This window comes from Acanthaster planci, linkage group LG02, assembly GCF_054643075.1.
Source record: "Acanthaster planci isolate LZ-2023a linkage group LG02, COTS_SCS, whole genome shotgun sequence".
Lineage (NCBI taxonomy): Eukaryota > Metazoa > Echinodermata > Asteroidea > Valvatida > Acanthasteridae > Acanthaster > Acanthaster planci.
Window position 1 is genome coordinate 25,336,815 of NC_141778.1, and position 27,945 is coordinate 25,364,759.

General features: G+C 41.6%; 1 protein-coding gene across 1 annotated transcript; it reads left to right on the forward strand.

Annotated features, from left to right (window-relative positions):
- The first annotated feature begins 189 nt into the window (after window positions 1-189).
- Window positions 190-27,602, forward strand: LOC110975927 (calnexin-like). Its single transcript, XM_022228806.2, has 18 exons — window positions 190-347; window positions 3,647-3,888; window positions 5,088-5,211; window positions 5,994-6,070; window positions 6,435-6,516; window positions 8,107-8,175; window positions 8,328-8,375; window positions 9,334-9,409; window positions 9,925-10,003; window positions 15,655-15,729; window positions 16,311-16,460; window positions 18,178-18,218; window positions 18,853-19,040; window positions 19,639-19,785; window positions 20,805-20,921; window positions 22,446-22,655; window positions 23,536-23,582; window positions 24,500-27,602. The coding sequence occupies exons 2-18, from the start codon at window positions 3,659-3,661 to the stop codon at window positions 24,540-24,542; spliced, it is 1,803 nt and encodes a 600-aa protein (XP_022084498.2). The 5' UTR covers window positions 190-347; window positions 3,647-3,658; the 3' UTR covers window positions 24,543-27,602.
- Window positions 27,603-27,945: the final 343 nt, after the last annotated feature.

A 27,945-nucleotide genomic window follows, 5' to 3' on the forward strand; every position in this document is an offset into this window, starting at 1 on the left:
ACTTATTTGGGATAATTAAAACATTAAAAAAAATTAAATTCAATGAAAATAAATAGTAATTAAAAATTTGAACATTAAAAAGTTTTTTTTCAAAATTAAAAAACATTTTTAGAATTACAAATAAATCATCAGTTTTACTGCTCTGGCACATGTTTCGTACGGTACAGATCCGGCGACCATTCACGTTGCTCCACGCGTTTGCATACGTTTAGCGCTAGCGTTGATCGACCGTGCGAAGTACATGTACAGTACATGTACATGATCATTGTGTGTAACATCGAGTAGGCTTTCTGTCCTGGATTCCACTGTTCCTGCAAAGACCGTTGTTAACTTAAAGGGAAACAAAGGTAGGTAGTCAGAACATGGAGGTAGAAAGGCAGCAAAATTACAGAAACGTAAATGAGCAAGAGAAAGTTCATTTGACAGAAGAAAATGTAGGGCTTAAAGGCCCCAGTTATTTTTATGTTACTTGTTAAATGTTAGGAGCGTCAGCTAAGGCTTCACTACTTTACGTGTAACGTTAGCAGGTTAGGTTGGGCATGGAGGTAGGCTCGGTCAATCGGTCGAGTCGCTTTATGAAATCTCCAACTTTATTTCCCTTTTGCAATAGAAAAAAATCCATATAGGCCCCAGGCCTGTGAACACCACTTGACACCCTGGGAGCGTGGTCTAGCATGTCAAACAAAGTTATATTTTAAGACAGACCAAGGCCCCATGTACAGCCTGCCATGCCTGCACGTACTACTGTCATAGGCCATTTTAACTGCTAAATAAATTTGACTTTTTGACAATTTTTCTTCTTTCAGATTGCCAGGCCTTTGGGGTTTGTGTATTTGCAAACCTTGTTCCTATTTGTTATAGACATGATAGAACGGAAAATCATGTCATGAAAATAGGTTTGCTTTGTCTGGGCCTGTTGGGACCTAGTAGTACTATTGGTGCACATCATCACAACTCAGTCAGAGATTGTCCCTATATATATTCGGAGAGGTCTCTTCATTTGAAGACAAAACGAGTCCCCAGAAAGAGAGAATGGCTCCTTAAAAGAGGATTTTTTTTCCAAAGTGGGCTTGGGTAAAAAATATCCACATGCTGTTATAAATTTTTCTTCAATATTTTCCATTTATATCAATTATCGAAGTTGTTTTATGAACTTTGTGCCATGTTACTTGATTAACTATGTATGTAAAGGATTGGTATTCAGAAAAATTGTTTGGATGCAGTTTTTTTCCCATTGCAGACACCTGCTTGTAAATGTAATCCTAGAAGTAAACAGTAGAATTCTTTTGAAATGGCAGCCTTGGGTGTTTTCTTCTGCAGAAACCAATTAAGGCATTGAAGGATCCCCAGGGCAATGGTACAAATGTAGGATCACCAAGCCCACTTGAAAAATTGTCCGTATTTAAAGGGCGTTCACTCTTTGGGATACATGTGGACAAGTGGTGAGGGTCTGTGGCTGCCAGTCATAGGTTGGAGGTTCGACTCCAGCTGCTGGCAGTATGCTGTGGCCCTTGGCAAGCCACTTCACCCCTGCTTGCCTCTCTCCACCCAGGAGTATAAATGGATACCAGCATTAACTTGAGAAGCAACCTACGATGGACTGGCATCCCCTCCAGAAGGAATAGAAATATTCTCAGTCAAGGAAACCGGAGATGAACTCTGGCCTGATGAGCCAAATTGGCTTGGACCAGACTTGTTTTTCTCTCTTTTGGGAGACTGATTTCGTCCTTGAATAAAGGGACTTTTCAGAGTTTATGGGCAGTCTCCGAGTTGTGATGTGCATCTCTGTTGCTAAATGTAAGCCTCGATAATGATGGCTCTATGTTGAATGATAATTTTAAGCTGAATAATTGTGGAATCAATTTTGTGGTAAATGGGCATGGTTTGGGTTTTTCAGGGGAATTATGGGTAAAAACGATGACAACAACACAGAACATGCAGTGATGCACAAAGTGTACGCACGCTCTGAATATAAACTTGGCAGTAGTGTCCAAGCTGGTTTGGTACACGTAGAATGTTGCTGATTGGTTGCTGAAAAGCTCCAGTAAAAAGCCAATTTCTGATTGGTCAAAGCAGGCAAAGGAAGCAACCTCATCCCCCTTATGTTGGACAGTGTTCCTACATGTAGCTGCTCTCTTTTGGAAACCAAGCTCAACCCTAAACATCCTCAATCTTTCAAAATCCTCCAGGCGGTTTTGGAGGATTTTAGAGGATTGAAACTGCATGGCAAAATTGCCCTGCTGATTTCGAAAGATGCATTGTCTCAAGGTTGTGGGTTAGACCTAGTGTTGCATTCAGCCATGCATAAATTCATGCCTAATATGTGAAATCCTCCATACTGCTTCAGGGTACCATTCACACTGCCTAAAAATGTGTGTAATGAGAGGAATTTCCAGAGGATTTTGAAGGATTGAGGTAGTGGGCACCCCCTAGTCCACAGAACATATTCTAGAAATATCGGAGGATTTGGGAAGACAGAGGCTGTATCCAATTTTTTCGTGGGGCAGTTGGAGGATTTTGAAGGATTGGGGTGAATCCAGCCAAAGGGGCCTAGGTGGTTAGGGTAAAAATAGCAAAGTGCATGCACTAAGGGTTGTGAAGGGAGCAAGGTTGAGAAACAAAATTGTGTAAGAAAGTCACATGTGCTTCAGATTTACTGTTCTGAAGTTACCAAAAAAGTAATTATTAAGAATAATTAAGAAAATAATGCCAAAGGTTGTACACCTTTGGGGACTGACCTTTTTTGTAAGAATGTTAGAAACTGACATGACAGAGGGGTCCCCAAATATACAATCCCCAGGCCTTGAACGTCACTTCAGGAAAAAATTAGTGGCTCCTGTACATGGAATTCTTTTATTTATTTTTTTTACAATTTTCCACAACTGAATTAGAAGGAAGAGCAGATTGGCTGAGGGTAGGATTGTTGGCAAACAGTGGCAAACCATACAGTAAGACTGGCAGATTGCACAAAGATTGAGCACTTGTGCAAATCGACTGATCTCACCCAACACAGGTATTTGTTCAAACGCTCAGGGATGGAGTAGGAGAATACCCAGCAACAGGAAAATTACCCCTTAGAAATGAATGGCTGTGCAGTCAAAGCCAGGCACATCTCTAATATTGTCCATATAACGCTTTGATGACGAGAGTCTTCAAGGTGGAACTCCCCCTATCTGAGAATGAAGCAACAGGGAATAAATGGGGAGTGTTGAAAAAAATCTAACTCCAATCCGACTACCCTGTTGGTGCTACGACATTGCATGGCTACAAGGTACATGTAGAACTCTCCCCTGTCTGAGACTGAAGCAAACCAGTATGCATGCATGATACCATAGCCAGCTACAAAGTGGGATAGATGATTAAGGGGGGTATTCTAGGGGTATTCTAACACAGTGCTTCCCTTGCTCTGTCTTTGCTCTAACGGTGAACGTGATGCAGTGCTACATGATACATGTACATATGTATGACATTCATTGGCTAGGTCTAGATCCATAAACAAGGCCCTCTTGTGTACCCCACTCAGGATACACACCACGTTTTACTCCCCCCCCTCCCCCCGACATCCTCTACATTTTATGAGCTGAAATTTCACGAACTGTAAACCTGATTCGGGTGTTTGTTTTTTTTTTTCGTTCATGGTGTTCAGGAGATATTCAAGATGAGGCTTTGGTGGTGCCTTGTTGCCCTGGCTGTGGTGCTGGACTGCTGCCCGGTGCATGGCGAGGAAGATGAGGAAGACTTTGACATGGGAGACGAGGTGGACATCGAGGATGAACCCGAGCCAGAAGTCGTCAAGGAGAAGGTCATAGTGCAATACGTCCCCCCGCGTGCCAAGGGCCCCACCAATTTCCACGATGCCTTCCTAGATGCATCGGCCATAGGAAAGAGGTACTCACTGCACGTCATTGATCAGTGTGTTGTTCTAAAACGTCGACATCCCTAAGGGCAATGTTGTACCGTTTGTGAGATGTAAAGTCGGAGATTAATCCGCAAGTTGGCAAAAGTTGGACACATCTCAATACGAGTGAACTGCACCTTCTTTGTTTCTTGACATCAAATTCGCCTTGCATTCACTGACTGTGAACTGGCATTGTTGCTGTTGCGGTAACATTGGCGGCGTGTTGATGTGAGTCTATTCCTTAGACAAGCTGATCGCTGCTATCAAATTTCACTTGATGCCGTTGAAAAACTTGGCACCTTGTCTTTTGTACATGTAGTGCGGAATTCCTCAATTCCTGAATTTCATACATGGCTCCTCGTACGTAGTTAGTGTGCCTGTACAAAGGGTACGTTATTAATTTTTAAGTCTCTTGCCTTGAGGCATTCAGGTCACAATTTTGTGCAAATTAAATTGATTTCATGTGGTGACTGAAACTCCGGAGCAATTAGCCAAATTTTTGAAGTTGCAGTAGACCAATTGTGCCCCCTAAGTCACCTGACCGTAAAGTGGATATCAAACATCAACAAACATGGTGTCCTTGCATAACAAAATGTGTTTTGAAGGATTGTTTGTCAAAAATGAAGCTTAGAATAATACTTTGCCATCTATCAGCTTTATATTTGGTTAATGACACTTATGATACACTGTGCTATGAGAGGACATCATGTTTAATACTTATTATGCATGTAGGTCACGTGACTTAGTGGGCACAGTCGCTCAGTTCAGTTAACTGCCGTGACACCAATTAAGTCAGTAAAACATTAACTTTGAGAGCTTCTGTGATTGTAGGTTATCCTCAGTTGGCTGCAGTAGTTAGACTATTTTAAGCTGCTATACAGGGCCAGCCTCTTGTCATTTATCATACCACTGTTTATCAATAGCTGTATACACTGTATCCTAACGTTCAGCCAGGAACCAAGACTGATTTGCTGTGATGGCATTCGGCTGTTTTGTGATGAGAGAAGTCAGTCCTTCAGTAGTTGCAGTCTGGCACATGTGTACCAGTTAATCAATGGTCTTGGATTAAACTTGTGAAGCAGACACGTGTCTTGATTGTCCCGTCTTTTGAAACACATTGTAAGGAAAACTAACCAAAGGTCATGGGATTGACTTGTTTTTTTGTGTGGTGTCTTCACTGTTTGTCCAGATGGGTACAGTCTTCAGCCAAGAAGGACGGAGTGGATGCAGACTTGGCCAAGTACGATGGGAAGTGGTCGATAGAAGAGCCGGAAGACCAGCCTCTGCAGGGTGATCTTGGCCTAGTACTCAAGGTGAGTGGCCAGAAACATGGAATGGTTGATTAAGAACCTGGAGGACCAGCCTCTGCAGGGTGATCTACATGTACAATGGGCTGGAATGGGCTGTTGCTAGTTTGACTGGATGTATCAGAAGTTTACATGTGATTCTAGGCCACCTCAAGGAATAACACGAGGTCTTAACAGATGGGCGAGTATACTTGTACATGTGTGAGCATTCTGAACCTGTGTTGCATCCTTAAGAACTCAGAATGCAGTACGATGCCCTATAAAGATATCACCGAAATATGTATGACATTTTAGACTTCATCTGGTCATAGCCACAGTGCACCTGTTCTTGATGTCCATGTAACAAATACCGTTTTTAAAAAAAAATGATGTAAACGTGAAGTTACTGATCATTTGGTCGTCCAGTGTTACATGCACCGTATGTCAGCTAATAAATAAGAAGCGTTTCCAGTTCGGCTATCCCCACACTTTGAAAGAGTTGTTGTGCATTGTTTTGTCATTTATAACAGTGTCTTTGTAACAGGAATGGAACCATGATTGTGGTTGTGTTTACCTGCATTTTGAAATAGTTCATTTCCATTTAAATTCATTTTCTGTCAGGAGATAGTAAATACCTTGTACTTGTATGACTGTGTAGATTATTGTCAGCTTTTTGTCGGTTTTGTAGGCTTTTGAGCATACGCTTTCTCAAACTTATGAGGTGTGAAATTTTCATGATGTTCTTAATAGCAAACCAGTCCCCTCAAAAACGCCATTTCAAGCTTTGAAAACTTGTTTTCGTTTAACAGTCCAAAGCCAGGCATCATGCAATCGGAGCGATGCTGGACAAGCCATTCGTATTTGATGATGAGCCATTTATTGTGCAGTAAGTATGCATCAATCTTTGCATTCATCTTTTAAAGATGTTCTTCATACATAAACTGGTAACCTAAACAGACAGCTTCAGTTCTTCGTTTTTGATGTGTAATTTTCTTTCATTTTCAAAATAGAAACAAAGATTTCATCAACCAAGCAGTGCCAGCATTTTTTGCACCAAGAAAATTGTCACCCCTAAATATCCTGTCAGTAAATGGTCCTGGAACCTTAAACAGTTTGCACCGACCTGAAGCAAACCAGAAGATGGAAGTATTTGTAATTGTGGCAACCTATCCTCCTCAGGAACACCACTGCTGCTCAAAGCAGGTGCAGCTTACATATAATTGATTAGGGGTTGTCTTCTTTCCCAACAGATATGAAGTGAAGTTCCAGAACGGCATGGAATGCGGCGGTGCTTACATCAAGCTGCTGTCCCAAACTCCAGACTTGGACTTGGTAAGTTGGGCACTGAACTGTCTGATCCAGCCACTGGGCATGGCTGTTGCCACTGCTCTGTGGGGAAAGTGTGCCATCTTCAGAGATGCCAACTTGTACAACTTAGGCGTAATTTTTACGATATATTTAGTCGGTTTATGATTGTACAATCCAGACTAAGATTTTTATGATTTCCAACTCCAAGGTACAAAACCATACAGTTGTGCATAAACTCTACGTAAGCTAGCGCGGAGCCGGCCTCGTAATGCACGCGTCAGAAATGTATCGCTTGCATCCCGCAGTTGGTGAATACAAGCTGCGTGAGTAGCGGTAGAAACCAGCGTGGTTGAATCATCCGTTCGCACCAATTAACGCTATGATGAACAGGGAGTGAATAGGCACGTGATTGTGCATTGTACATACAGCCATATCGTACACGTGTGTCAGACATCATGATTGTGCTAAAGTTGACCGGAGTGGGAGGACTGTCAAGGATTTGATTCTTGGATATTTGGTGAGCAACTGGACTTGTTTTCCACGGTGACAACAAGTGAGCTGAAGTTCAGGGACGAATGATGTACACCACAAAAATAGGCCTTTATTGCAAAGTCTTGTCGTGGAGAAGCTTACTGGTATTGCAACGTATGTAACTGTGACATGATAAATATTGCCCACGCTGGATCTTGCGATATCAAGAAGCACATTAGTTAGGCCAAGAAAAAATAGCTCTGCTTCCGATTAAATAGGGTTGGTAGGTAAGGATTTTTGACAATTTTCTGTGCTGACTGAATGGGATGAAAATTGCCAAGAATTGCCACAAAAGTGATTTGAATAAAACCAGAATTAATTACAATTCACACTTGTACAATGCTAGTCAAGTAAATGCAGGTGTTTTGATATGAAAAGAAGTTGTTGACAGGTGTTTGTTTTGAAAGAAAGACAATAGAATTTTTAAAAACTTTTAAAAAATTTGTTTCTAATTTGCCAATGAAAATTTCTAGGGTCGTGCCGAAAAACTAGGGTCGGTCGGGAAACCGGAACTAGAAGTGCGATAGGATTACACTTTTTCATGTTGAAAAGTTGACATCTCTGCATCTGTATCAGCTTATAATGATTGAATGATGTCACTTTGGGACATGGGCTTTTTTCACACCTGAGGGCTGTATTGCACTTTTGGTAAGGTTGATTAAAGTATTATCATGGGCTACCTAGCTGCTCCCAAGCATACTGTGCTTGCAGCAATATTTCCAAAACGAACGGGTAGCAGTGAAATGAGAACTTTACAGTTCTTGCTCGAAAGTTCTTCAAAGCTATTGCCATGCAAGATTGTATATGATGTGTGATTTAATTGCTACTGTTTTAGTCAATATGCAAGCAGATTCAAGCTTTGTCTTCGAGCCAGTGATGGTTCTTGGAAACTTGACTTGTGTTTTTTTCTGACCTGTGAATTGCAGTATCTAAGACACCGTGTGATAATTGCAGTTGTATTTATGGGAAGATTTTCACTGTCATGCTCCGTGGCAAGTAAAGGAAAAAACAAAAAGCTCCGGCCAGGAAATTGTTCTCTTTTTCAACTTCTTTGCGAGTGACAAATTATTCATTCCCTTCCAGAAAAACATGCAGGACAAAACCCCTTACACCATCATGTTTGGACCTGACAAGTGTGGAAATGATCAAAAGGTAAGCCAGACACCTGTTGGTCATGGTTCTGTAACGCTTCCAAGTGCATTTGCTGTATTTGCATATTTGCATCTATTGACTTTGCATGCTGGCACGGACCAGTAAAATTGACATGGATTTACCGTTGGTAAATTTGTCCTTCCATTTTGCAGTTGCATTTCATCTTCAGACACAAGAATCCAGTCACTGGAGCGTATGAGGTAAGATCAGTCACAAGCAGCATTCCTCCATTGGCTTTATTTTACTAACGTACAGTCCCACAGTCAGTCTGTACCAGAGGTGGTAGCCAGTCAATTTTTTATAAGTCTAAGCCAAGTCACCGCCAGTTGGTTCCAGTCACAAGTCATCTGATCCCAGGTCAAGTCAAAGCAGGTCAATTTGGTCCAAACACGAGCAAGTCTCAAGTTTTTTTGTTCAAGTGCAAGTCAAATCACTCATTGTTTTATCTAACTGTGATAAGTAAACGGGGCCGGGCATCAACATAAGACTTACAAGTTTTAGACAAATGAACTTAACTCGCTTGATTAATTTACACGTACAGATGTGCACTTACAATTTATTGTGTGATAACAATTTCCATGGTTACTACTACACTACTACAAATAGCAGACCTCGTTAGTTTTCCAAGTCAAGTCACGAGGCAATTTTGCAGGTCCAAGTCAAGTGACATGTCAAAAACTGATAGTTACAAGTCAAGCCACAAGTCACAAAAATAGCGACTCGAGCCCGACTCGCCCAAGTCAAGTGATTCAAGTCTACAACTCTAGTCTGTACCAATCACGGTTGGAAAACTCAAATAACTAGCCTTGGTTTCTGATGTATGTTTATTATTAAGGGTAATGTACTGTTACAGTTTGTTATTGGCTGTATTCCATTAACTTATGATTAAAATGAAAAACACCCTACTTTTTTTCAAGGCTTTTGTTTAACCAGGAAGTTGGCATTGTTCTAGTCTCATGAGACCTAATTGAGAAAATCATGCGTAAAATTTGTTTTGCAAGTGCACAATTCCAAACTACAGTAACACATTGGGGACAATTGTGAATTTTCAGTGCAACGGTGCTTTCCTACATAGCCAGCATAGTGTTCTGGATTCTAGAATGGTTTTGCGTGGCAGTGCAGTGTTGACTTGTGTAACTTTACGTGTTGTACTTGCAGGAGAAGCATGCCAAGAAGCCGTCAGGCAACTTTGCTCGCATCTTCACTGACAAGAAAACGCATCTTTTCACTCTTGGTAAGTTAGGAAGGAAGATTGGTTAAAATAGACTTACTGCCGTGCTGCAATTGGGTTATGAGTTAGGAGCAGAATTTTTAGTTTTCTTAAAAATGAAGATTTTAACCAAAAGTGATAGCGTCCCTCCTTTTTTATAAAATATTGCCAGTTACACAGTAAATGGTACTGTGAAATTGTGACCTGACCATAAGAAATGTGTAGGAAATTGAGAGCTACTTTTAAATTTGTGGCCTGTAAAAACAGTCTTGAAAAATGTAAATCAGTAGGGACCCACAGCCTTTTTTTCAGCCCCATAAGTGACCATTTCCATCAAGGTGCCACACTGAATGATTCCATCGAAACAGAGAGCTCAGTTTGCTGTTTTTCTCTTTGCCGCCACGGACTTGTGGTGCACTAAACAAAGGGCACTTTACTTTTGCATCTTCCATTCTTGCACAAAGTATATTTGCTCAAATTCAAGAGTTTACCTTTTTTTAATCCATTCCTGTTGTCATTCTTTGGGTTTGGTTTCCCAGTGGTGAACACAGACAACAACTTTGAGATCTTTGTTGACCAGGCCAGCGTCAGCTCAGGAAATCTCCTTGAAGACATGACGTAAGTTGAAAAACGGGGCGGTAGAAATTGGGAGGGAGGGCAGGGATGGTGTGCTAGCAAACTGTCCCCGGGGGTGCTTGTGTAAGATGAAGTAAACGCCAAGGCGAAAAGTCCAAAAGATGTGAAGCAAGACCAGGCAAAGAGACCTGGATCTGTGAAAAGACTAAGGTCCAGAAAACATTGGATTGGAGATACTTGGAGTACCTATTGACTGGTACCCATCCCAATCATTAATGAATTGTAGGAAGTGCTAGCAATTTGCATTAAACCGCTGTGATTAATCTGTTTGTTTGAATTTTGAACATCAGCACTGTACTGTAAAGCTGATTGCACTGAATGCTTTTTTGAGCCATGTGACGCACAGATACCAGTGAATAATTCAAAATACTGACACTGTGGTTAGCTCCTAATGCCCCCATCACACTCTGACCACAGCTAGGAAGACCCCAGTTGGTAAGATTTCATTAAAAACGTGGCTAGGACAGGACGAAAATTTTGGCGAAACATTGTTCTTTCAAGATCGTACTAGGTTGCTACTGCATTGCTGGCATGCGGATGAATTTCGCCTTTTGTTCTCAGCACAATTAAACTGAGCGTGAGCGCCGACTCTGCTAAATATGCAATCGGATCATTTCACAATGTAAAAGACTTTTGGTATGAAGTATACCGAGATAAAAATTACTGTAATGGTAAAACTGCTTCATATATGGGAAAGAGAAGTACATGTCTAGAAAGGGCAGAATGTCCTCTTTTCAATGGTATACAGCTTGTGATGTTATTGACACAGATGAGTGAACAAATTAGACTGATGTTAAATGTACTGAAATCGGCACTGTGACAAGGTTGCATATGTGATTAACAAAGCTCAACCATGCTAGTGTGCAGAGTACCACATGCCTTTGCTTTAAGAAAACATTCATTCTTGAAAACACAGAATGTATTTGAATCAATCTAATCTGCCTTGTTTTTGCCAATTACCTCATAAGTTTAATGTGCTGTGCCTTCCCTATGGCCACCATTCCCGTCAATGCACATCTGGCATATTTGTAGCATGTCCCTTACTGCTCGTCTGATCATTTCAGGGTCTTGATGGAGATTATTGACTCCCTCCACTATTCTTGCAAGTAACTCCTGAACATTGGCTGGGGATGTTGTTATGATCCCCACCCTGAAGAGTAAACCCAGCCCTCATTTATTTAAGTTTCACTTCTCAGAGGGGAACCAAAACAAAGTGTGCAGACAAAAGAATGAAAGCGAACCAGTTCTCACTCTCGTTCTGTATTCAACAATTACTGATATATTAAACCACTCAAAAAATAATACAATCGACGGAACATATTAAATCACAGACAAGGTCATAGTTTAAATTGTCCGTCAGTTTGGATGCAAGGTGATTTGGGAGGGGTAAACTGCGACAACAAACTTAAATGGAAATTTCAAAGTTCTGTTCTTCGGGTTCTTGATTCTTGTTGTTAGACGATTCTAGGTGAAGTACGGGGTGAAGGGTTACTAACGGGCCCTCCCGTTAGTGGGTCAACACGGCCGTTTACAATAAGCTCACGCACGTCGAATAATCCAGAGATGGCCTCTGGTTCTGGAGACTCGGATCCAAGCCCAAAAGTCAGACGAAGTCGCCAAAACAGACCAGGCAGCACTATTACAATGCAAACTCAACATGGCCGTTCACGTCGTGACGTTAAGGACCATCGTCACTCCATCTGGCGGCGGTCTCCCAGGCGTGTGCCCCAGAGGTTAACTCCCCTGAACAGCTGGCGTTGGGCACAATTGTGAAGCTCACGGTCCTTTCCGTTCCGATGGTGAGGGATGAAAGGCACACCCTAACATTCATCCACCCACTTTATACTCGAAGAAACATTCCAGACACGCCCTTCTTCACGCCGAAAATCCCTGCTGCTCAGTCGCTCCGAAGTTATGTCTATTGTTACAGTTTGAATAAGACTGCTAGCCCCTTATCAGTTTCAGATAGAAATTCCCTCATATACAAAGTCCATGTTCCACACTGAAAAATACAATTATAAGGGTATTACTTAATCAATACATCATCTTAACACCTCCGCACCTTAAAAAAAAATTTACCCTGAAAAATCCTTCTTTTTCAGTCTCATTTTTTATACTTTTTCTTGGAGAGACAAATACTTTCATAACCTTCATTTGGTTCTCCTACAACCGAGAAAGTGCGTCGGCAATCACATTTTCTTTGCCAGCTACATGAACAAACTTCAAAGGAAATGGTTGTAGCAAGAGACTCCAGCGGAAAAGTCTCTGGTTTTTAGTTCTGTACTTATCCAAGAAGACAAGAGGGTTATAATCTGTGTATACTGTTACGTCACCTGCACTCGAAGTTACATAAACACCAAACTGCTACAAAGTCAATATCAAACTCAGTGTTTCCTTTTCCATTGTGGAATGCCGTTTTTGATGTCTGGTTAATTTCCAAGAAAAATAACTGACTGGGCGTTCTACTTTGTCTTCATTTTCTTGCAGCAAAAATCTTGAAAGGTCGTTCAAAATTTGGGGCAGCTAACATGGTTTTGTTACTGAAGACTGCTTTCAGTCGATCGAGTGATCTTTGACATCTCTCCAACCAAACAAATTTCGTGTTTTTTTGCAGCAAATTGATCAGTGGAGCTACAACGTCACTAAATTTCTAACAAACTTTCGATAAAAATCAATCATTCCAATAACTCTACGTAACTCCCGTTTGTTGTCAGGATTCGGTAAATCTGCAATGGCCTTAACATTTGCCTCTCGAAGGTAAACTAGACCCTGGCCTACAATGTGTCCCAAATATGTGACTCAGGCTTTTGCAAACTCACTCTTTTTCAAGTTTATCACCAATTCTGCCCTGCTCAGTGCATCAAACAAAGTTTTAATGTGCTTGACATGCTCCTGCCAGTTATTGCTGTATACAACTATATCGTCTATGTACACAACACAGTTATCGAGCCCCTCAATGACATTATTCATGAGTCTTTGGACAGTTGCCGGGGCATTCTTCATGCCAAAAGGCATAACCTTACATTGATATAAGCCACCGGGGGTGACAAAAGCGGATGTGTCACGTGCTCTTTCTGTTAAAGGAACCTGCTGATACCTTTAGTAGATCGATTTTACTGACATACTTGGCCTTTCCTACTTTCTTGATACAATCTTCTATTCGAGGAATTGGGTACGAATCAGTCTTGGTTACGGTATTCACTTTACGATAATCAAAACAGAACCTCTGTGATCCATCTGGCTTTGATATCAAAACGACAGGGGAACTCCAGCTACGATGACTTGGCTCAATGAAGTCTTGCGCCAACATATATTTAACTTCTTCTCTTACAACTTTTAGTTTCTCAAGATTAAGTCAGCTACAGAGGTTTTGCTTAGTTCATCCATAAAAAGTTGTTTGTATTCTTCAATTAGACGCACGATGTCATCTCTCTGACTTTCAGGTAATTAATCAAACACTTTATTCAAGTTTTTTTCAGATGTCTGAATTAGATACCCAGGCGGATAAAGGATCCACCTTGGATTTCGGAAACTCTGGATCTGGTTCAATCTGGCCGTCCTTTAACTGACTTTCTGTGTCACTCAGGACTGAGTTAACAGCTACTGGTTCAACATTTTCTCCCTCATAATAAGGCTTTAGCCTGTTAACATGACACAGTCGATTACTTTTCCTTCTGTTTGGAGTGTGCACAATATAATTGACATCATTCAGTCTTTCCTCTATCCGAGAAGGACCACTAAATCTTGTTCAAAGAGGATCACCTGGCAAGGGTAACAGCACCAAAACCTTATCTCCAGGCTTGAACCTGCTAAACCTACTTCTCTTATCGAATTGTGTCTTCATTGCTTTCTCAGCTGTCTTAAGATTTGTGCTCGCTTTTTCACAGGCCTTCACAAGTCTTTCCTTGAACGTGCACACGTAATCCAACTGATGACTTTCCTCATTCTCATCTAAGAATTTCTCTTCAGTGAGTTTAAGAGGGCCTCTAACTTCACGGCCGTAAACTAACTCAAATGGAGTGAGTCCTGAGGACTCATTAGGTGTATCCTTTCCGTTCCGATGGTGAAGGATGAAAGGCACACCCTAACATTTATCCACCCACCTCATACTCGAAGAGCCATTCCTGACAAAGCCTTCTTCACGCCGAAGATTCCTGCTGCTTAGTTGTTCCGAAGTTATGTTGATTGTTACAATTTGCATAAGACTGCTCGCCCCTAATCAGTTTCAGATAGAAATTCCCTCATATACAAAGTCCATGTTCCTCATTGAAAAATACTAAATACAATTTTAAGGGTATTATTTAATCAATACATCATCTTAACAACGTAGTGAAAATATTGTTCTGCAGTTAACCCCATAAAAAGAAATTGGATGGTGTCAAATCCGGTGACCGTGGCAGCCATTAAACTTCATTGTTAAACAGAAATTACTCTGTTCCCCAAACAGTTCTGAAACTGTGGCATTGCCTCAACAAGCCTGTGAGGTGGGGCACTAGCTTGAGCCCACCACACGCTACTGAAAGCTCCATGTCATTGTCTCAGGAAGATCTGTTCAACTGCTTGCACCACAGATTCATTGAATCAGATTCAAATAGTCCTGTCCATTTAAATTTGCTTGGAAGAAAAACGGTCCTAATAATGATCACTTACCGCACCATCCAACCCAGACATTTACCCTTTCCCTGCTCATGTTTCACTCATACATATAGGACGCAGCTGCAAGTGGATAACAAAGTCCACCATACACATGCTCGTTATGGAAGTTATCTGTTCCATTCATGCCAAAACCTGCCCCATCTCCAGTGATAAAGAATTGAACAAACTGTTCCTCGCTGTTACATTTATCCACAAACCATATGCATTCTTAAAGCAAAGGCGTTTGGTATTCTGTACACTTGCATGGTTGAGCCTTGTCAATCAAATACGCAAATTTGTCACAGTACCGATTTCAGTAACCTTAAAATCAATCTAGTTTGTTCACTCATTTGAGGACATTCTGCCCTCTCTAGAGATACATTTATATTTCTCTTTCCCAGATATAAAGTACATGTAGTTTTGCTATTACAGTAATTTTTTCTCGGTGTACTTCTTCTGTGGACACCCTGTTTACTGAACTCGTAACCATTAATAATATTTCAAATTATTTTATATTTCATTCATTCTGTTTAGTTTTTTACATGAGGGTAGCATCTTTATGTCAATTTCCTCACTAATAGGAACCTTGAGAAATTTCTTTCAGACCTCATTACCAGCTACCTGTCCCTACATTTTATGTGAACCAGTCTGGAGCATCTACATGTATCCAGCTGTGACTCAGATGTTTAGAGGTTTAGTGAAGGCTATCTGTTATCTTTTTCTTTCAGGTTTGCTAGTTGTTGACAGGAATTCCCAGATCAAGTCACAATTGTCTATGAAATGCCTTCGCTCGAATTCTCTGGGAAATCCTAAATGACACAGTTTCGAGTGTACAGTTTTTGTCCTACGTTGCATAGTTGCAGTGGGAAATGTATTACTAGCTTAACTTGCCCTGAACAATTTTTCTGGAGAATCTCCTGTAACACGTAGAAAATGTGTGATTTCAAAAACTTACAAAGTGCTCAAGTTCCCTCTTGTTGTCTATCTGATCATTTTAGGCCACCGGTCAATCCGCCTGAGGAAATCGACGATCCCAACGACGAGAAACCAGAAGACTGGGATGACAGGAAAAAGTAATTATCAATGAAATATACCTTCAGATTTGCTGCTTCCAGTCGCCATTTTACAGAGTGGAGAACATTTACAAATTGGTATAATTTGTATGATTGGTGAGGGAAAAAATCATACAGCCCTGCATAAAAATGCATTTTCTGAAAAACTGTGTAATTAACTGAAATGTTGGCTGTTATTTCAGCTTTGTCTGGTGGAACTTTGATAATCTTACTTTTGCCATAGTTACCAAGAGGAGGACGTGTACTTAATGACATAATGCCAGTGCTGTTCATGCATTAAATTCTTTGTTTTCCGTTGCTTGCTTTGTTACCTCTTTGCTTATAATCGGGTTATTTTAACTCTTTGAGTAAAGAAAGCCAAAACATTGGGAAACCAAAAATTGCAGCGCAAGACTTTTGAGGTTGAAAGGTGGCCCATGGAGGTATTTGGAATTCAAATTCTGCAATTGTAGAGAACATAATGTTGAGTAGATAAGTGAACAAAGTTACGTGTATCCGATCAAGATGGTGTTTAAGTCGGATAACTTGCAGTTGTAAACGCAACACACAAGTTATTAGTTCGATTTGTTTTGGTCCTTCAGGATACCGGACCCAGATGCCTCAAAGCCCGATGACTGGGATGAAGATGCACCAGCTACCATCGTTGATGAGGATGCAGTCATGCCAGACGGCTGGTTGGAGGATGAGTCGGAGCTCATCGATGATCCAGACGCAGAGAAGCCAGATGACTGGTCAGCACACTCCCCCACAACCTCGTTCCCCACCCCTTTTCCACATTTATAGTAAAATCTACATGACACAAAGTCCTCTTTAGATAAAGGAACATCTCATTCTTGTCTAGAGAATAGAATAGATTGTTATGTACTCGAAGACTTCCTTTTCTAACTGTGTCTGCACTAGAACCTCTGCTTAGCTGGAACTTTTTTTTTTTTGACCAGTCCCAAAGGAACCTCTACTGAGAGAGCGGCAAAGAAATGTCAAACCAACATGAAATTTGTTTTGTGAGACATTACTGCTGAACTCATCTGTTTTTGATTTTTTTTTCAAGTAGGGGTGGCAGGCATGCTGCCACTGTGATCACCTTATTCACAATAATCGCTCTGTAACCACAGCAAATCAAGTTAACCTGCTTGCTACCACTGGCCAAATTGTAGCTTACAGGTGGGCACACTAGCCCAGTTAGAGTCATATGACCGCATCAGTAACCTGTTAGGATGCCTCATGCTCACGGTAGACTGATCAAGTGCCATAGCTTGCCCAGGGATAGCTTGCATGCTGGCTGTCTAATCAGACCAGGCCTAGTCTAGTCACTGGCTTCAGCGCAGTGGACAGGTGACTCATTGAAACTCAGTGGCACAACAGGGGAAAAACCTGCCGTGGTGTGTTGGCTTGGCCGTAAATCATTTTTTTTTTATTTATTGTGTGAAGGGGTGTTATGGTATCTTTTGATCAGCCTGACTAGAATTTGGACCCTTTAGAACATTTCATTTTGAACTCTTCTTTTTGAAATAGGTTTTTTTGGTTTTTAACTTGGATCCATCATCCATGAACTTAATTTAACCTGTCTTCTGATGATGAACGTAGCACACTGTTTGATGCATCAAATTGAAAAAAAATTCCATGGTGTTACCACAAACTTGCAATACTGTATTTTGACCCATTTTCCTCTTTGTGTCGACAAATGGTTTTGGGTAAAAGAAAGAGTGAAAGCCCTGAGATGATCGACATTTTGTCAACCACCCAGTATTGGTACAAACCTGGGAATCTGGAAATATCTCTAAATTCTTGAAAAATATGTAATCGTCCTCTGGCCTGTGGTGCATGTAACCACGGACTATTTACCCAGGGATGTGCAACCGTGAGCGGCCCCAGTGCAAACACATGTGCGACCTTGGTTCCATGCGTGTTACGGATTGTTATTACCCCCGCAGGCGCTCTCGCCTTTCTAAAAAAAACTCGCGACCACATGACTCACATTGCAGCATGTAGCACGTACAGTACAGCCGTGGTTAAGCTGAGACGACGCGCCGACACGGTGCTTAAATCTGTTCGTTTTGACGAATAAATCTTCTTCATTTATCGATTTCAAGGAGAAACAAAGTTTTAATGAGGCAAAATACCCAATTTTGTGGTGCACTTTTCTCAGAATGTATAGGATGAAATATCTTGAGCAGCATATTTTTCGAAAGGGTGTACCCGGACTCTAAATATTACAAGGAAACAAAGTGGTAGACAGGAATATATGTTTTATTATTAGAGAAAGTGTTACATAATCCAACTTAAGTTCTGCTTTGATATTGTGCCGGCTGTAACACGCACTGAACCAGCTCTGAGCTTAAGTTGCACATCCCTGGGTAAATGGTCCGTGATGTGACTGAGTAGAGTAGTGACCAGAGTTTTTCAGTAGTTTGTGTTGTTTAAAATGGCACATCTGTCTGTCTGTTTCAGGGATGAGGATATGGATGGAGAATGGGAGCCGCCAAAAATAAGTAAGTGTGGTACTCGGTGTGCACTTAAAGGTTTATTATAATTCCACGGTTTTGTCACTGTATCTCCCGGTGCTGCCATGCCAGTCAGCAAAAAACGCCAGCGTGAATTGTCAAGCTGCTTCTGAAGCCCAAGACCGGTCTTATTTCTCAGTGACGATGCAAGTGAAGTCACTTTCAAAAACAGCCTTTATTCCGACTCAGTTGCGTCATTAACTCAAGCATTCTGAATGCACATTGAATGGTTTGTAGTAGGGGTAATGAAGACAGCACCGAGCTACTTCAGTATTCCATTGGCCAGTGCCCTAAATATAGAGTGTTATTGATCATTCCAGAATACCGAAACATGCACGGAAGGTCAGCCCTATCAGCCGTGTTTGTGCTGTTTTCTCCAATGAGCTTACATTTTTGAAATACTGATCTGGCTCTTTGCAATCCTTGAGGAACCTTTTCAGGAACTGTAAACTGAAAAACATGCGTTGCAGTCAGTTTTTTGTTTCCTTTTGTTAAACACTGTGAGCTTCATGAAGGAAGTTGAGATTTTGGAAAGTCTTTTTTCAGGAAGTGGCCTTTCAGCAGCCATTGGTAATGGCTGTCGTGTTTCATGTTATTTGTAATTCTGATTTGACGTTGACAGAGAACCCTCTATGCGAGGATGTCGGCTGCGGCAAGTGGGAAAAGCCCACCATCCCCAACCCGGCCTACAAGGGCAAATGGAAGCCTCCCATGATCGACAACCCCACCTACAAAGGGGAGTGGAAGCCCAGGCGGATATCCAACCCGGAGTACTTTGAGGACATGGAGCCCTTCCGTATGACCACAATTGTGAGTATTGGCCATTGGTCTTGGAAAGATCCAGGAAGATATCAACCCATGTGATGTGATGCCGTATGAAAGTATCTTCAGTGAAAGCCAGTTTTATGTGGAATTTACATTATCAAAGAAACTGACTGAATTGTTCATGTCTAAGTGCATTGTACTGTAACAACTAAACGTACACCTAAGGTTTGTATTCCATTTGAGAATTTTGCATGAAGCACGATTCACTTACGATATGTAATCTGACAGTCTGTTATTTCTCAGTGTCACAGCCGGGGTAAGCCGGCTGAAAGCTACCCAGGGGTTTACATTAATTTATCCCCAGTATATCTTGCATGGGTTCTCTACATCATTACAGTATATTGTAGAGTTCAGATTGTATTTTACACTAGTTGAATTATAATCATTCAGATCAGCAAATTGTGAAATACATGTGTTTGTAAAAAAGTTGCACCCACATCTGGGTGCTGCTTGTTACTTATTCCAGATGAACAGGGGGAGTGATTTGTTCGTGAGAGGCAGTGCGAAAAAGTCTCTGCTTAACCATACATCTCCACAACTGGTGTTTTGACCACCATTTATCCCAACCATGTCATTCTTTCAGGCTGCCGTTGGCTTGGAGCTCTGGTCGATGACCGACAGCATTCTGTTTGACAACTTCATCGTGACGTCCAGTCGCGACGTGGCTGATGAATGGGCGGCAGACACCTGGGCGCTCAAGCAGAAGCAAGAGGGAGCGTCGGGCTCAGCGGTGAGTACACCCGCGAAGTAGGCTGTGAACAAAGTGGCTACTGGAGTTCACGTCCAGCATTGGTCACTCATCAGACCCCAAGATGGGTACCTGCATGCAATGTTAAGGCCAGTTCATACGACAGGCGAATGTGACAGCGAAGCAAGTTTGATGTCAAGGAAGATTTGCGGCCAACTTTTTGCTCGAGTTGAAGCTTTTGGAATTCACAGCGCGTGTATTTGATCCAACCTCACCAGTTCGCATTTGTGTTCGCTTTCGCGCCAACTATGAACTGGCCTTTACAGTGTGATACTGCACTTGCAATTGCGAGTGTCATGCCCTCTTCATGTTGTCATTTGCATGAAGTACGAATTATCTTGTTACAGTTTCATTCAGCTAGTTATATTTCCACGGGCCGAGTGGATCAAAAATGATTGCACTGCTAATACTAAATGCCAATGTGAACTCTTGGAATTCTCGCTTTCTCTCACTTGTAGCCTTATTTCTACAATGCCCGTCATCAAAATCTCAATTGTTTACATTCTTGAACAATGAAAAAGATTTTGAAAGGAAAAATGTAAAATGGAAATCAGGGTACCTGGAATCCCAAGTCAGATTTTGTGTTCATATGTGCACTTACAATAAGCAACAGGTGATGCCGAGTGCTGCATATTTTTTCACCACACTGGCACAATGCAAAAAAAACCTCATTTATCATGTTCGGAAAAAAACATGAACTGCTACTGAATTTGACGCTGGTCGAGTGATTCACTCACTGTCATTCATCGCAGACAATCTATGGTCTGTGGGCGGTAATGCAGTCTGCTTTCTGTAGATTATTGAGCGTTTTTGTGAAGATGGAATTAACAGTTTTGAATGCCTTTTGTCCTATTTTCTTCTTTTTGAGTTTTTGGGTCAAGTTTTCTTTTTTGCGCACTCAGGTCGCTGTGTTGTACTTTTATATGTGTGATCAGGATCCCTTGCGGACCATAAATGTACGCCAGTAATCACGTGGAGTTTGATGTTTCTATCTCCTTCAGGATAGCGTTGTGTCCGGCCTGATGAACGCTGCCCAGGACCGTCCCTGGCTTTGGGCCATCTATGCCCTCGTCCTCATCATACCTCTCTTTGTCTGCTTCAGGGTGTGCTTCCGCAGGGTAAGGGCAAAATTCCACTTTGAACCTCCTTTCTGCAGAACTGTCCATAGCGATGGTTGAAACGTGATTTGATACTGATGCCATTTTGTTTCCAAATGATGAGGTTTTTTGTCTGTGTGCCTGCACACAGTGGAACAGTGGAAACAACAGTACTCCCAAGTGACACGGCCAACGATATCACCAAAGTAGGATGATTTATCGTTTTTTGTGCATTGGCCCACTTGCAGATTTTGGGACCCAAACGGCTTCTATTCCAAAGCCATCACAACTCTCAGTGCATGGTTCTGTCTCTCCTGTCTCAGGTACCCTCTCAGCAATGATAGAATGATTACAGGGACAATTGATGCCCAACTGCAATGCATGTCAGGCTCCCACAAAACTGTTTGACTACTCACGTAGATTCCATACCAGACCCCTTCAATCAAGCACATACATGCAGTATGTTGCCTCAAGGGAAATTGTTGCTTAAAGAAAAAGCCTCTTCTCCTCTTCGTACGCGGAGCCTTTTGTATTCAAGTCCATTGCCAGCTAGAAATTGCATTTTAGAATGCCAGTAGACGGCTCAAAAGTACACACGTCCAGTGCCAAAATTTCAGACAGGATGTCATTGGTTGTAGTATTCTCAAGTGTTGCTCAAACTTTAAAGTCTGGTCAACAAGTAGGCAGGATATGAAGAGTGACAAAGGAAAACTTTGATTAAGTTTTTGGAATGGTTTGTGATTGAACATGAGATTTGAATGACTTGTCACCGTAAGTCCCATGGGGTTCCTCGCAGGCACCCCGTTAAATGCCACAGAATGCAACACAGCTGAAATGAGAATGCTGCCCAATGCAGCACAATGCATCACAATGCCGATGGATTTTGTGGCGCCGTGCAGGGCACTGGACAAAGATCAGCCTTGGCTCTGTCAAGCTGCACGTTGTATCCTGCCACTTGTGCTCACTGCTAACGTATCCCGAACCCCGCCAGACGCAGCATGTTACAGCAGGTGTAGAAGTCTGATGCACTTTGTTACACTAGGCAATTCAACAGCAGCCAAAAACAAAGAAAGAACCCCCCCCCCAAACTACCCTGTTTAGTCATTGGGAGCTGTTGCATCTCAAGGTGGCTGGCAACCACAGACTCCCGGCCGTTTGGCCTTTAGGGTTGTGGACCAGTTGGAGTGGACCTGTTGGATCGTTTGGCACTGGGCAGGCACGCGTTCGGCAAGTTCAATCAGCGACAGTTTGTTAGCAACTGGTCAACTTTGCCTGGTGCCCGGGTATATGTTTCGTGCACAGGTTAGCAGTAAAAATTGACCATTGGTTGACAACTTGTCACTGATCAAACAGTGGGACAAATGATGCAGACTGATGTGTTTGGCAGGCTTTCTCGCCAAAATACCCTTTAAGGCTAGGATTGAACAGTATGCAACAACTGTAGCAGGGTTATGGTTAATGTGTGGACTGCTGTGTTCAGCTCATGTTGACTGTAAATGTAAGTGCAGGGTCGCTCAAAACAGTTTGAATGCTATTGCCCAATAGTCCCCATCTGACGCCGGGGAGGCCAAGAAATCAGACGCAGCCAGCCCTGACGATGAGACCAAGGAGGAGGGAGAGGAGGGGGAGGAGGAAGAGGCAGGAGAAGAGGAGGAGGCAGGGGCAGCAGGGGAGGAAGAAGGGGAAGAAGGGGAGGGTGGGGTAAGACAACGCAAGAAGGCCACCAAGGCCGACTTGGAGCAATCAGCCGATCAGGTAAGGAGCCTGGATGTGACTCGATCACTTTCCACTAGGGCTATGACAAATGTGACCCGGTATATCGAAATCAGTAAGTAAGTCGCAAATTGACTTTTTGAGATATGTTCATGGTCAGAAAGAGAATTTCGAAAACTTTCAAATGGTACATATTTCAAGTGTGTGATGGTAACCTTTCTTACATACCCTTCCAAAATATACAGAAACTGCCACATTGATTTTCTCAACATTTACCCACATCCCCACTTTACTCGGCCATTAAAAAGGCCTCAGCGACTTATTCCTGATTACGATGTACCAGGTCACAAATGTCAGGATGGCCAAGAACTGACCGGAAATGGCAGGTACAGCATTTGTTTTGTTTTGGTCTTTTGAAGCCTTTGCAAATTGAAAAACTGTCTCCTTGAAAACAGAGGAGAGCTTTTCATTAACCAGTAACCCACTTTTCACCCCTAGTGATGATTGAGTGTGTTTCATATCCAAGACATGCTAGCTTCTCTAGCCGGGTTTTTTTACCAAGCTGTAATTTTGAAGTAGCTGTGTTGATGTCCGTATTTTCTAAATTTGTTAATATAAGTGTTAATTTGATTCACTTATCCTCTGAATATATCTTGAACCGTTTTTAAAAAATAGAAGCAATTGTTCCAGTCCCTCTAGCTCTGTATTGTGACAAGATTCCAGGCTTGTTCAGAGGGGGTTGGGATTCAACCGGCCCATGTCTGTTTATTTTGTTATTTTGCCGGCGGCAGTGTTTTGGGTAGACCTTGTTCAATGATCTGGGTATTTTCTCAGCTAAGTCTTGCAACACCTCTCTTGAATGAATTCCAAAAGCTGAAATGGCCAAAGCTGACAGTGTGTGCATTTCTGTGTTCACTGTTAGGAGGATGCTCCAGCTGAGTCCACCGAAGCGGCTGGCGACACTGTCAGGTAAGACCCATCAGTGTGGTGTGCTTCAAGCATAGACACAGTTGGAATAAAGGGGGTTTGGTCGCTGATCATCATGTGTCCCTTGAGAGTTTCCTGCAGCATTCTGCACTGTTTCAGATTGAACAAAACTGCCATTTGGCTTGTGCATCGTTAACTGAAAAGCCTGTAAAACACTGCACAGAAGTGTACATTGCCTGTAGCCGTTGGTAAAGTTACTCAGACTCTCTCACGGCATCTTTTCCCTCTTGATAAAATGATACCCATGTCTGTTGTCTATCCCGAGTTGAACCACACTCTCATTGGCAAAAAAGAGACAGTTTGGTTGGTGGTTTTTCCTACAGGCTTTGTGCACACATCCATTGCACAGGCGAAGAGCATACATTCAAACAGAAATTGGTAGCATCTACTCCGCACATCCCACACCAAACGTACATTAACCTATGCGCAAATGTGGCAAGTTCCCCTACCCAGACTGTCCTTGCTATAAAAATATATCCTCTTGTCTTCTCTCTTGGAGTGGATATTCTGCAATAGTTGACAATTGATGACCAGCATTTAGTCTTTCTCCTTTGGCCAAAGTCTAATGCGGGGTTGATTTTTATGGTTTGATTTGAAGTGAAACATGCATCTGTGTTGGTAGGTAGTTTGGTTTGCCTTTCACTCCTGGACAAGTAAAGTTTTTTGAACTGCGCCCAGGATTTAGAAACCTTTAAAGGGACCAGATTCAGGAAGAAGTTTGCAGTTTTTTTATAAGAACTGCGATTAAGCCTGTGATTTGGCTTGAATTGAAACGGATGTTTTATAGCAGCAGCCTCCTGTGGACCTAACTTGAAGCTTTTTTCTCGTGTATCTCACATAACACCAGTCTGAAGCTTGTAAAATCAATTTGTTTTCCCAACCATTCTTGTCGCATCCAGGAAGTCGCCCCGGAAAGGCAAAGGAAAGACGCGTAAAGAGTAACCACCTACTCCATTCTTCCAGTTTTGCTGCCTGCAAGGAGGGCTTCTTGGGTTGAGGATTATACTTTTACCTGTAGGAGGAATGAGTGACGGCATTGTACATGAAGTGGGTTCTGACTGGTTGGGTGTGGTTCATGATGTTTTGTACACCGAAAGCCATTTAGGGGTTTAAGGGTACAAAAATTACTGGACCACACCTGATCGGTCGAAAGTTGTTAAAGCATAGTATTAATAGTAGTGTAAAATTCACTACAGAAATGAAATCTTTTGTTTGTAGGTAAGCAACTAGACAGTGCTTGATATTCGTTTCACACTGAGAATGTGGAATAAAGACAATTTGGTCTAGCAGATTCACTCCCCACTGTATTGCATTGCATCGCTAAGTTCTGAAGGATTTGCACCATGGTATATCAACTGGTTCTTATTAATTCACATAATTTGTTGTTCCCTTCTAACATGGGTTTCAGAAACCGCTGAAATTGCTTCTAGTAGATTTGTGAGACAGAATTTTGCCTTTCAAGCCATATTGTCACATGGTTGTAATTGGTATGCCAATCCCACTCCTGAATTCATGTAGCTTGTAGATGCTAAATGTATTACTGAACCCTTCAAAATCGGTATCATTTTGAGCACCTCATCAGATGCTTCGCAGTGATCAGTAAAATTGATTTACTTTGAGATATTGGCAGGGGCATTTTGCATCAAGATTGAATGTGTTATGACCCATGTGAATTTGTGACGAGAAAGCTTTGGTGAAATGTGAGAGGCACAATTAGAACCATTGGATAAAGCTGCTTGCCACTCCAAGAGGGAAGATCAGCCTGACGTATTGCCCACAGTGCAAGGCCAAGTTTGATCAGTAACCATTTGTCAACATGTTCAGTTTTGACTGGTAACTGCATAAAATATATCCTGGGTACCGGGCACAGTTGACCAATGGTCACATTGCTGTTGATCAAACTTTGCCCTGCATTGAAGTTACTGCAATATTAAGCTCATTGGTGAAGTAAAGCAATTGCTGTCCAGTGGTCTTAAGTTATAATCTCTGTCTGCTTGGCAAATATGAGCATGAATTTCTCTTTGCACATTCTGTGGAAAACTATTCATGTACCCTAGATTGTGGGAATCACAGCATGGACGCAAAAATGTCCCCAGAGCTTTGCCGAGTCGCACCTTTTTCTCCATTTTTGGCTTCATTTTAAGCTTCATAATTAATGTCAGAGCATCACTGCATCAAAAGAATTAACATTCTTCCAAATCTTGGTCTGATATTAGATGCGCAAGTACCTGAAAAAGGAGCTACATTGAGCTGAATTGAGCCACGGACCATTTACCCAGGGATGTGCAACTTAAGCTCAGAGCTGGTTCAGTGCGTGTTACGGCTGGCACAATATCAAATCAGAAATTAAATTGGATTATGCAACACTTTAATAATAAAACATATATTCCTGTCTACCACTTTGTTTTCTTGTAATATTTTAAGTCAGGGTACACCCTTTCTAAAAATATGCTGCTCATGACATTTCATCCTAAACATTCTTGGAAAGTGTACCACAAAATTGGGGAATTTTGCCGCATTAAAACTTTGTTTCTCCTTGAAATCGATAAATGAAGATTTATTTGTCAAAACGAATAGAATTAAAGCACCGCGTCGGCGCGTCGTCTCGGCATAACCACGGCTGCACTGTACGTGCTGCATGCTGCAACGCGTGTCATGTGGTCGCGAGCACCTGCGGGGGTAATAACAATCCGTAACACGCATGGAACCAAGGTCGCACATGTGTTTGCACTGGGGCCGCTCACGGTTGCACATCCCTGGGTAAATGGTTCGTGATTGAGCCAAAGACAGAGACAAAAGCAAGCCGAGATGTGGAAAACTCGTTCATCGATTTCACAGATTTCACAACATTAATTTTTTCATGAGGAGCAATACAAGACTTTGGTGTTGAATTTGATCATTTCTAACGTGTGTTTGGTACCCATTTCACTTTTTTATTACTTTTTTTTTAATGAATTTCATTAAAACCATCACCTGTGGTGTTTGTTAGTGCAGTGTTAGGAGGTTGTATGTTTTTGGTGATGCACCTTGCCGAAGTTAAAAAATTGAATGTTGGGCTCTCTTCAGAACATTTCAGTGTTTTGAGGGCCGACAAATCACACAGCAATCCAACCCTGGCATCATGCATAAATGTTAAAATTGATGTGGAACCACCAAAAATTACAAAAATGAGTTACTTACCTGATTTGAACAACTGCAGAAAGGTGTAAAGAGAATAAGCATTTTGACTTGCTGAAAATGACCGTAACGTAGGCTTCAAACTACTAAAATTTCAAAGTTAGAGTTAACATTTAAAATGAAGTAAAACTATGGTGGTTTGTTGCGTCAAATGTTGTCTCGCACGACGTCTAGCCCGTCAGTCTGCAGTTGTGATAAATGAATTAAATCGTCTCGTTACATATACACAATGTTTAATACTTCACTTGTTCGTGGCCTGTAATATGACTTGATGCTCAGTTTTTGTGAAATTGGAATATTTTATAATTGGGGCTTTGTGAAGTTCCCCTGGAGGATTGTGATTATGATTAAAACAAATGTAGGAAATCAGTATATGAGGAACCGTAGCTTTTGTGTGGATGTACATGTATAACAAGCCCGGAATATGATAAATGTTTAGAGTAGAGTATTAGTCCATGTAGTGCATTTAGCTTTTTTTTACAACTTGATGTTAAATAATTGTTCAACCGTGATTATATTGGCCTTAATGGTGAAGCTTTTGGATGGGTCAGATTCTTTTGAAATAGAGATATCCCTTTTGTGATCGTCTTTATAAAATCGAAATGATTACGGACATGTTTCTTTTTTTGAGTGATTCAACAAGCTGCATGAAGGATTTGTTACAGAATTAACATATATCTGGTATTTTGAAGTGGGAAGTGATTCTTTGAGATTTCTCCAAGCAATCTTCTGTCAAATCCACACCTGTTAATAGTGTAGACTATGCAATTTTCCTTCATACACTTGTTCGTTATTCATATTTTAAGCATTATTTGTTGCAATGTTGATTCTGTGACATCTTGGATTCTTATTTCATGTTTCTGATGTGTCAGTCGACATCAAACATTTGCAAAGCAACTGTGGTAATTTTGGTGATTAAAAGGACATTGATTGTTGGCCAAAACAAGAAAAAATGACTACCCGAGAACATTCTTATAAGAATTACTCTGGAAATTCTTGCCCCGCCCACTCATCTCAAGTACTACTGTCTGCTTGCTTTACTTGTTATAATATAGCGGCCTCAGTGATTGGTGAAACTTTCCTCCAATCAAAATCGGACTTCCCTGAGGCAGCACAATTTCTCAGCTCGGGCGTTGTTTTAATCTTTTTCGTAACAGGAATACGACAA